This window comes from Lissotriton vulgaris, chromosome 12 (assembly GCF_964263255.1).
Source record: "Lissotriton vulgaris chromosome 12, aLisVul1.2, whole genome shotgun sequence".
NCBI classification, from domain to species: Eukaryota; Metazoa; Chordata; class Amphibia; order Caudata; family Salamandridae; genus Lissotriton; species Lissotriton vulgaris.
The window spans coordinates 34162782-34174556 of record NC_141700.1 but is presented as its reverse complement, the minus strand read 5'-3'; the positions used below and the strand labels follow the sequence as shown (position 1 = coordinate 34174556).

The window sequence follows — 11775 nt, the reverse complement described above, 5'->3', positions numbered from 1 at the left end:
TTTCTGTTTTGTCACTTTTGTGGTTATATGTCCAGTAGTTGGAAGGATACATAGCTCCCTTTGTTTCAGATCCGGTTATTAAGGTGCAGCATTGAAATGTTGTTCCTTAGATTGAATCTGGCACATCTGTTTCAGTGCAGACACTTTCGGATCCAAAGCGGTTCAGTGTTGAAGGGGTAGGGACGGAGCCTGTGACTTCGATCCCATAGCTTTCGGCTTGGTGCCCATTTTTGGACAGCTGTTAGGAGCTGGAAGGCTTTTGGATGTGTTTTGGTGCCAAGCCAGAATATGGGGAGTCGGAAACATGCTCTAGGTGCAGACCGTGGCCCAGAGGCGGGGTTGGACCGAAGCCTTCATGGGCGGAGGTAGACTTTGGGGGAGGGGAGTATCTATATTCCCTGTATGCTGCCCCACTGAGAGCCGTAGCCTGAGGTCGGGTCTAGTTCCTCCTCTGCTCCCATGGAGTCTCCAGACTCTAGTTCCGAATTTTCCCCCGAGAGGTCCGGAATGGACCTGGTGTTGGCTCTGCATGTTGCAACGTCAAGCCAGAAGGTTGCGAAGAGTCTCTCAATCTGAAAGCCTTACACATGTAGCAGTCCCGTTCTCTGTGCTCCGGACACAAGCAAAGGTTGCACACTTCATGAGTCGGTGTGCAGATACTTCACGTGCCACAGAGGGAAGAATTTTAAATGGAGGCAGGAGTATGCAAAGCATGTGATCTACAGCTCACATGCCTCGAACATTATTCTCCATCTTATTAGCCTCCCAACCTAATAACAATGATGCAGTTGTAAAATATGAATCAAGGTACACAGCCAGGGAGGCCAAATGCTCCATGCTGTTCAGTTTTAATGCACTTGACTTGAAATTTGCTAGAGAAAGCTTCAGGATCCAATCACATGGTGAGTCATGCTGAATATGGAAAAGTTACTTTCTTTTCAACTAATAGATCTGAAAGCTGAAACGGTTTAGAGGCTATGCTAAGGAAAGCATTCCAATCTGAATTAGTTTTCTGGGTTTAACCTGGCATCAGCATGAAAGGCGATAACCCCAAAGAGTAGTGCCCCACAACATAGCCTTTAACTTTGTAACTCCTGTACGCATATTGCACATGACCAGGCACCTAGATATATACCGTAATTGGGTTACATATAGGTGGTGTGTGATCTGGTGAAAGCCTTAATACCCTTCATGAAGAGTCAATTGTTGAAACACAAAATAAGGGGCATCCCATAGACTTCAAATATAAAGAGTAATAACATTCACTCTAATATGAAAGGCAACAAATATCAGACTTTCCCTTAGCGGATTGCTTAACCCCTTCCCAGCGGATGACAAAGCCAGCTCGTCATGGGCGTTACCTGCTCTGCGCGGATGACGAGCTGGCTTGGTCACGTTACGCGGGATTTTTAAAAATGCCGCGCACAGCGGGAAAAGCCGCCGCAGCGATGCGGTTAACAGCGCAGTTAATCTTGAACCAGATGCATATTTATTAATGGAAATAGACCCACAAAATGCTACCTATTTGCTCCCATGAACCCAACCACTACATGGTAGTATGAAGACTATGCAAACCTAATCCTTTTTAGTGGACATACTGTACTATGCATCAGCAGGTGGAAAAGCACTAGTAACACCACCTGAAGATGCTGAGGTTTTCAATTCTTGCTCTATGAGAACCACACCAGCAGTAGGAACTTTATGGCAGAAATCAGTTGCTCTCAATGTGACTAGCGTATGAAAAATGTAATTGGAAGAAAAAAAATAAGCTCACAATGTAATTGATGACAAGATTTATTATAGTTATGGACACAACTTTTTACACCCATTACAAGGATAGGTTTCTACTTAACAAAAACTTCCACAGACTATTCAAATACTTGTCATTTATTTAACAGAAATATAAAAAAAGTTAAACCAACAAAAGCGGACATTAAAATACATTTATTACACCATTGACGGAAGAACATTATTCAGAAGAAGTCTTCTTGCAGACTGAAAAAAAGAAAAAAGAAAAAGTAGTGTTAGTTAAAAATTACAACACATGCATTAAAAAAAATTGTTCTATTTAAAAACCAGAGAAAGCCAGTGAAAATGTATATTTTAGTAGGTGTGCTAAAAATATGCAATACTCCCGATTTTTCAATGTTTAATTATTCACCAGATAATGCTACCTCTCCCTAAAGAATTTTTTTTACCCCCGACTAGAGTCAGTCCGAGTCCTAACGGATTGTGGATCCCACCATATTCAATCTCCTCTAAAAAGAAATGAAGTCCATTTGCAGGTTATGTATATTAGATAAACCTTCGAATTCTTATTAAAAATGTGAAGCCTGGTACAAAAAAACCTATAAACTGAACAAGTTCGACTGATCGCTCCATTTACAACAAATTACTGCCAAAATCATTAGGGACCAATACACTATGGACCTCTTATCGCTTAGTGCAGGAGCAGATGTAAGAAGTTGTGGAGCTGCAGGATGACCTTTCACATACCAGTCGAAGAATTGGCAAACTGCTGGCTATATAAATATGGTGTGAACAGACTAATGGAAGGGTGAACACCCAACCTATATCAGACATGGACTTCCTAATGCAATCATTCACTTAGGCTGATTAGGTTTGCTGGAAAAACCTTCAAAATTAAAAATAAATAAAAAAGAAGGCAACACTTAGGGCAATGCTTTGGAGACTTGAGCGGATAGTCCAAACGAGTGAAAAGTCTTACTGATAAATGATTTTTAGTGCAATTAATTTGAGTTAAGCAACTATTTTGGCATGTTCAAGATTGACACATTTTGAATCATATCAGTCTTAAAAGCTTTTTTATAACTATCAGAAACCACAAGACCAAGAACACCACAAGACAAAGCAACTCAATGTATCAATCTCTTGTGATCTACGAGTTTATACTTTGTATTATCAACATGGTTACTACTATTGCAAGCCACCAGATACCAGCATTTCTTAAATGGTCCACAGTGTTTTTTTCCTTTTGACATGGAAGCTTTCTGCTATACCACCTTGGAAAGGATTACATTCCAAGCTATTCATGCCTGGGTAATGCAGATCCCCCTCAGAAGACAAGGTATAAATACCATGTTTGCATTCACTCTAAGCGACAATCAAGACATCGCCAGGAAAGAAACAGACCTCATGCTAGTACACCGATTAAGGACAACATGGTCCAGTCCTTTGATCTTTGGGAAGTGAAACTCCTGCCTGCTCCACGCAGGGATTTATAGTCCTTCACACTATTCCAGACTTAAGTGGTCACCCAGTCCATTGGGCATACGAGCAGTTATGCTGGGAACCTTCATACCTGACCAGTTCTAAAAGCAGAAAACCTACTGAAGGACACTAAACCTACCATTGAGCCAACCACAGCAGCTGCAAGACAAACTATGCTGTTAAGACTATTCTCTGGAGTATACACACAGAACAAAAATGGACCCCACTGGAGTTAACAATAAAGCAAACTTGATATGTTCCTGCTATAGCCTCGCTCCTCTATTGGCCCAAAAAACTTGCTGGGATCACATAGAAAAATATTGAAATGAAAAATGCATAGTCTATTGTGTGCCTAGGTTTGCTGAGGGACAGCAGTTATGGGACCCTGCAGTGCCCAGGCACTCAAAGGAATGAAATGAACGGCCCGATCCATCAGCACAAACTTATGGAAACAGGCTTTTTGCAGGTTACCACTTCACCTTTGTACGCCTAATTTGGCTTATAGGTACTGTTGTAATGACTGAAATGCCCCAATCCCAGCTAAATAAAGACTGTCTGAGCTCTAACCCTTCAAAAAAGGTGTCTGTTTAATTGGCCAAGACCCTATTGGTGTATCCTTTCTTGCAAGTCCCTAGTATCAACTACTTCTATATGGGGTTTAAAGCAGGATCAGCAAGGTATCAAAAGATTGAGTGCATTAAAAAGATTAAACCATCAAAGTTGCCAATTTAGTTGTTCAAGATTTCCAGTGTCCGTTTACAGACGTTTACATGGGATCTGTCCTGCAGAGAGCTTTCTGCCCTCTTGAGTATACATGCCAACAACTTCCAGGAAAAGTAACAATAGATGACTGTATGGGAGAGAGGAGTCCACTATCAGGAAAAGAGGCGAAGTAGCAGTTGAAGGGCAAATAGTAAACATTTGTGAGAGGGCTGCTCTATTGTTTAGAAACACAGCCTGGCACTGGGATGGGAAAGCCAGTTGTCAAACCACTTTTTATCCGGATGTTTAGCCCCCTTGGTAGCCACACCACTGGACTTCGGAGCTCTGGATGTAGACTGGTTACAAAGTAGCCAATTAGTTACCAACCATATTTACCCTAATAGGGAATGGGACCACAATGCGTTTTTAGGACACCAAAACAAGTAGTGGCGACGCCTGAACCTGCATAAAGAAGCTAACTGGGAGTCAAATCTGACTTCCAGATTATGCACAGGATCAACTGGGCATGGTGGTGCATCCACTGGCCTGGACCAGCCGGGCCGCCGAGGGACCAAATAGGTATCCCCGCAGAGGTCACTCTTAAAAAAAAAAATCATAAACGGGAGTTTCTCTACCCCGCGAAGAATAAAACAGTAGGTAAGGATTCCCAGAGGTATCGTTTAATATTCACCTTCATCCACATCACACGTTTGCACGACACCTGCTCCGCTGTAGTCAGGCGTAGAAGCTCAACCAGGCGGCATTCGGCTGCCTGGTTGGACCCCGATGATGAAGCATGACACCAACCAGGTTGGTGTGTGAGGGGTTTATAAACAAGACCCATCGGGTCCAGTCAGAATTCCATCGTTGAAAGTGACCTAGAATATCAGTGAATACTTCTATACATAGTGGGCCAGTCCGCATCCAATTGCAGGCCACCAATCATTCGAGCCAAAGAGAGATTCAGCAGAATGTGCTGTCCAGAAGCCACATTGTGTGGTATCCAAAACATTGGCAACAAGATGTTATGTTAATATTTGGTAGAGCGCGACAGCTGCCCCAGCAAAGAGGCGTCCCGGCGCTAAGGAACCACAAGGAGCTCTACAGAGGAAGAAGATGGAGAGGAGGCCTAAAGAGGGGAACAGGTGGGTTTTGATGGCTTTCCGGAAGGCGGACAGATTGTCCAAGGAGCGAATGTGTAGTGGCAAGGCGTTCCAGGGTTAAAAAGTAGTCTTACGCACCGGAAAATATGGTAATCATTTCAGAGAGAAAGAAGTTGATTCCAAGATAGAGAATTCAGCTTTTTTCTTTCATCTTATACCAAGGTCTAGTAGGGCCAATTCTAGTTGTGTGACTACCAATATATCACCTTAATTGTGAAAGGGATCGTCAGATCCGACCAGAGAGTAGAAAATGGGTCAGATGCCATCTACGAGCACATCATGCTGTTAACCGAAATGGTTACTGTACCTTGGAAAGTTGTTGTGCATCTCAAACTCTGTGCCTCATTCTGCCAGCTATTGGTTGAGCCCGGACTTTAATTCCTACCTTTTCCCAGATAGGTACCACCACCTCTATTACCAGGTTGTGTTGGGTCTCTCCACTAGTAATGTCAGAAGTAACCACTTCAGATGTTCCTGTGTGGTCACCATCTTCTGACTTTCTTTCCCCTTTGGTAACTTGCTCTTCCAGTTTTTCTCCTCTTGCTCCTTTGGCATCCCTGGTATGAAATGCACATTTATGGAGAAGACCTGTTGCATGTGAACCCAGAAACTCCAAGCTGTTAACCTTTTGCAGCACGAATCCTTCATTCACACGCGCTTTATTAATTTTACAGTGGTATTCTCTTAACAATGGGAGATGGATTTAAAAGACAGTTTGCAAACAAGTGCTTTAAAAACCTTCTGTCTCATCGGTGCTTCCTCAGACTTGAACGTCCATGCAAGTGTGTTTCGTGAAAGAGTATGAAGTAGCATGTTGCTACCTTGCTTATGTCCTGCAACAAGACGAATTGAAAGTTTTACTCCCTCCCTGTGGAAGGAGCCTGCGGCCTCTCCTGCACTGGTACACCTGCTTTCTTGCAAAGTCTGTATTACTAGTGCTAATCACTTCTAGTGAACCCCTGCTAGCTGCTGCAAAGGACAAGAACTGCGTTCAGTTCAGGATTGGTTTTTGTTTATGGTAAGTAGTACATTACCACCCTCGTTACATCTAAGGTGTGCAGGAACAATTGGTGTCCTTGGGTGTTGGGGAAAAACAGGGGTAGTTGGAAGGACTGATCAACATGAACATGCGAGACCTTGGAGAGAATGTGGGTTTGCTCTCTTCGCCACCCTGTCGTGAATTTGAAGGTAGGATTTCTCTATTGCCTGAGCTTGCAGATCATGGACTTTACACAGCAAGGTGATAGCCAGTATGAATAAAGTCTTTATTAATAGGTACGCAAGATGCATGGGTTCAGATGAGTACCAGATTTTAGTTCCACGTGGGTGAGGGTACTGCTCAAGGTGGAGCTATTCTCTCCATCTAGGAAATGTTTGATAAAGTATGTGGTAAATGGGATTCCACTTAATTTTCCCTTAGTTTAAAGGACCATGGCTACAAAGTACACCTTAACAGATGCCCAGGCTGGGTATTATTTCGCACCATCAGGATAAATGGAATTGGGGTGAAAAGTATGGTAGTTTCCTAGATCAGTTTATTGATAGGAGATTCCCATTTGACCAGTGGTGTGGGTACCTGGACGCAAAGTCTTGACTTTTCGCAATTTCTGGTTCTGTAATCAAGTCAATCATTGGCTTGCACCACTTTTGAAACAAATTCTAGCAGTTGTGGCATTTGTCTGGATGTTTTTGCCCTTGTGTGAGAAAGACCTTCAGCACCAGGAAAACATTCCTCTGTCCCAACCGATGTACTTTACCTTTTCTGTAGGACTCCAAGCCCCACCAACGTTTAGCTGGCCCATGGGACGTATCCATTGGAACGGTCACGGTTCGAGTTGGTGTCTTGAATGGTCTCCCTATTGGTACGTTTAATAATTTCCACTATTTATTAGTCTTTTGCACTACCTATGTGACAATCACTAGATCATCCAAAACTGTTGCTGGTGACCATTTGTTGGAAAGCCACTCCTGTATGGGATGTTTGACCAGTGGTATTGCAGGATGCCATAATGTCCTCTAGGTTTATTACTGTGCTCCCTGTCAGACAGGGAATCATGTAAAATCTTGGACTTCTGGTAGAGGAGAATTTGGTCTTCCAGAGTCAAGGCTCTTTTGTATACCAGGGTTGCCTGTGCCTCACTAGAGTTAAATTTGGTGCCAATGATGATTTTTCCATATTCATAGAGAACCTCAGTTTGTGCAATGCAAGTATGATCAGATGTCCATCGGACATTGCTTTCGCAAATTTACCTTTCCTAACCAGTCATCTAGGCAGGGGTATATATGAAACTCTCCACGTAAGTGGGCAGCCATCACTGCCAGCCACTCTGCATGCACTGGGGAAGACTACCGCAAAGGGCAATCCCCTGGTTTGGTAAAGAACATGGTCTATGATAAACCTCAGGAACTATTTGTGCTGGTGATTAATGGAGCTGTGCAGGTAGGATTCCTTTAATCCACCTTGGTTATTAAGTCTATTTAGCAGCGGTATGACCTACTGCTGCATAGTAATCTTGAAGCACCGTCTATGTACTTTTTCAGTACCAGTAACTTTGGTACTGTAAAGGGCTTCTCCCTACTCTCCCAAATCCAGTTGTATGGTGGTGAAAGATGGCCATTTTTGTAGTGTCCTGTGTCTTCGCTAGGCCAAGGGATTGTTCAGTCTTCGGCCCTGTAGCAAGCTTTTAATTGGTACATGATTTTAAGTCTTCAACCCGTAGGGTAGGTTTATCGGATTCAAGTTGAGACTTTTTTGACCCTTTGATAACAGTTTGTTTGGCTGGAATAAGAGCAGAGTGCTCGATTACCTAGTCCATACCCATATTTTGGGCATCAATGGTTTAGGTCTGGTTTTCATGAAGTGAAGACTTTTTTCCCCATTGTATCAGGAAAAGCTTGTGACCTTTCTTGCCCTCCAAAACGCATGTGCATGAGCAAACATGGTCGCATTTTTAAAGATTTAATAGAATTCTGAACCCATCTACTAGATGGCCAAATGCACACCATGTGACTCTAGAAAAGGTTCACGCCTCTTTTTTGCTAACCAATAAACAAAATACTACTTTTGTAAGTTAACTAAGATGTGCCCAGACACCAAAGCCCTCGAGAAATGTATCAAGGATATTAAAAAGTGTCACGTGGATTGGTGTTGTGTAAGCAACGCATCGAGAACAAGGACCCACAGCTTCATGCACGTAAATACCTTAGGTTGTAACTTAACGCATTCTCATTCATCCCCTTCATCTCCGGAGGCATCTCCCCTGTGAAGGAAATGTAAAGTTAGTAAATACCAGAACTAGCAATCAGTCATGCAAAAATCGCAGCTTGTTTGAACTAATGAATGCAACAGATTTGCACAGAGCTGAATGGCTCGGGAGCAGCCTTTTTTTTAGGTAAGCTGTGCTACATACTTAACACTATTCTCTGAATCGCACCTTATCTTTCGATTTTGTTGATTTCCAAAGAGATTAAGATTGACAGGTGGGGGATTTAGCAAGCCATGAATTGTTTTTCTATGGGAATGGTCATTATTAGTTGGAGCAGTAAAGGAGGGACAGTTCATAGTCCTAAAAAGCATGTGGGCTCCATTATTAAGCAATCAGATTGGTAAACTCTATGCAGAAAGCTATGAAATGTCATAATTGTTCTGAACTATCAGAGACCGGGGTCCAGTAAAAGTAAATATTCTCAAGAAATGCTATTTTCTGTTAAACTGTACTCAAAGTAGCTATGCCCTCAAGGAAGAAAAAGTTTTCCTCCACAAAGCTGTATGGTCTAGATTATACTGTCCTTCAAAAGGTAGTTTAGTTGTGGGCAAACTGTTGTGTTCGACAACTGAATACGATCCTGGTCTAGGATTGTATTATTGGACTTAAAGTAAGGCACTCCGTCAACTATTTGACGTCAATTTGATCAGGAGGTAAAATGCTTGATGTTTTTAGGCTAACGGCAGCTACCTAATAAAAACCAGCAGTTGATTCAAGGCCTAATTAACTGCGAGAACCAGAGGCCATATTTAAATTCCTGAGCAAATGTCCCAGGGTGGTATCTTGCGAACTGCTCCAATAATGACCATCAGTATGTTGTGCCAGACCTCACAGTAGAGACCTATTTATGAAATACATTTCTAATGTCATTTGTTAAATAAAAAAAGGAGCATCCATCATAGAAATGCTGTGCAGCTTTAGCATAAGCTTCCCCTCCTCAAGTCTTATATTACAACTCCACTGTAAGGATAAGTTACTTACCAGTAATCCTAGTTCTTTTCCAGGGGTATCCTCAAAGTCATAAGCACTGAATATTCCCGCCCATGTGCGGGACCCCAGAAACAATATTAAAATATATATGTAAAAAAACATATATCCAACACTACATATATGTAGGTACATATATTATTTTTCTCACACCAATGCAGCCCTAAAGAGGCTAAACCAATGTAAAACTTTGTACATGTACTGCAATTATGATGGAAACAAAACACACATTAAATCAAATAACCTTTGAATTTTGTGTTTTAATGAGTAAAACCACTCATCATTCCTGAAAATTGCTCATCAAAGACCTTGTTAGCCTTAAGTTGCATTGAAAAGCAATAACATAGAAAATGAAAGCATTTTCAACCAAAAAACTGGCACTGTGCCTTTAAGGCAGCCCTGAACTCCAGGCTTCCCATCATGCCTCAGGGGTGAGTCAGTTCTTTGCATAACCCTGATGTCAGGGCTAAACACAAATATAGACAACGTTAAGCTCTCATTTACCTGGGGAGGCGGGTGGGTTGCCTAGGACTTTGATGAGGATACCCCTGGAAGAGAACTAGGATTACAGGTAAGTAAGGAGTAGTTTGTCCTGTAACTCCAGTTCTGTAGTAGGGGTATCTCTGTTATAGCCCTAATCTAGTGAATAGTCCCGCCCATGTGCGTGGACCCCGGCAATCAAAAATAATCTCTTAAGTGGTCAAATCATGCAGACCCTGCAAGACACTCAAGAGAGAATTTAAAGACAAATAATGCAGCCTATATCCACAGGCTACACTGTCCAGTACTCCAACTAGAAATTCCACCAAACACCACACCCACAACACAGCCTGCCCAGTTTCTACCATAGAGAAACTTGCCTCTACCAGTAAAAGACTCTGGAATGATAGAGAGGAAGGCATGGACAGACAAGCCCCATAGGCTGCCATTATGTGGCTTAAATAGGATACTGTGCCTGTAAGAGAACTTTCCAGAACTTTCTCCCAGTATCCCAGAATGCACAGCAGGTCCCTTTTACTTTCAGTTCTTTTTTCCGGCTCCTGCAAACAGGACCCTGCCATTGAGCTCTCCCTTTTTTCAAGGGTTTATTAGATTTTTTGTCACTTTTTGGATAAGTGTTCGAGTTTATATTCCTTGGTGCTTCTCTTCTGTGTGTTTGTTCAGGCTTTTAGGGTTCTAAAATGCCTGGTCTTTTCGACAAATGCCCAACATGTGGAAGGAAGAAGGCCAAGAGTGATCCACACGACGTCTGCATAGTCTGTCTAACCTGAAGCACATGTCCCTGAAGACTGACATCTGCCAGCAACTGTCAGCAAGGAACCCGAGGGACAGGCTGAAGATTAGGCTCCAAGGCCTTGAAGAGAGAAGACTGCAGGCGGGTCTGGGCAGGCTGGGAAGGTTCCCTCTGCTGAGGCCTCTGGGGGGATCCCCAGAGGCAGGAAGACAGTCTTGGTCTCGTCGACTGGATAGACACGACGCTGAGGGAGGACGACGGTGTGTTCCCATTTCCCCGGGGCTCCGGGTCGAGACGGCGTGGGGATTAGACGTTGAAGGGCCTGGATAGTCCTCCGTCGAGACCACTGGCGACTCCATCTCCATAGTAGTAGTCGAAGTCAGCGTCGAGCTATCGACGAAGGAGCGACAGGCGTCTGCGCTCGCCGTCAAGGCGACACCGCCGGTCGGATCCTCGTCGTCGAGGACCTCTGAGTCGACGATGCCCGTCGTCGAGAATGGAACGGTCGACGTCGCGGAGGCGGCGTTCGACGCCAGAGTCGCAGAGGCGACATTAGACGCCGGATAAGCGACGCGCAGCGTCGAGAAAGAAGAGATCGGCGAACTCTCCTAAACGGCGCAGAAGGAGTTCTGGCGCCAAAAGGCAGGCTGGATCTAGTGGAGGGCACAGGAGAAAGCGATCACCTGCTTGAGGGGCAGGGTCGCAGTCCCCTCTCCCGAAGAAGTCACCTGGCTCGGTGTACTCGGGGGTATATACACCACCTCGGCCTAAGTCGCCCCCTCCTCCGGTACCTAAGGAGGACCTTCCCACCAGGACGACCACTACCACTGCATGGGCCCGCCCCTCGGTCGGAGATACCTCCTGTTCCTCCGCCAAGGTCGGCGTCACTACCTCCTCTTCCTACACCACCTAAGGGAACTCCTAGACCAAGGCCCCAGAATGTACCACGGAAGACACCCTCACGAACCTGCGGAGCGTCCACGTACCGGGAGGTCACGCTCTCGCTCCAGGAGGAAGGAGCGATCGCGCAACATGTCGTCCACGCGGTCGAGACACCACCATAGGAGGCACAGGTCTCGCACTCGCAGGAGGTCCTCGGACTACTCTCAGACTTGGTCGGGATCGCCGGACACAAGGGTGTCTCCGGTTGATGACCTGGTGGCATTTCATGATGTCCTACTGAGAGGCGCTA

At 44.2% G+C, this 11775-nt stretch overlaps 1 protein-coding gene across 2 annotated transcripts in view; it reads right to left on the bottom strand.

Moving 5' to 3' along the window:
- Positions 1-1778: 1778 nt before the first annotated feature.
- LOC147673149 (SURP and G-patch domain-containing protein 2-like) overlaps positions 1779-11775 on the bottom strand; it is a 57734-nt gene continuing 47737 nt past the window's right edge. For both annotated transcript variants that reach the window (XR_015302605.1, XM_086946901.1), the window contains 2 exons: positions 8299-8356; positions 1779-1995 (listed from right to left, as the gene is read on the bottom strand). Coding sequence is in view for 1 of the 2 variants with exons in the window: in XM_086946901.1 (XP_086803027.1) it covers positions 8323-8356 (34 nt within the window). In the remaining variant the exon portion in view is untranslated. The remainder of the gene's footprint in view (positions 1996-8298; positions 8357-11775) is intronic.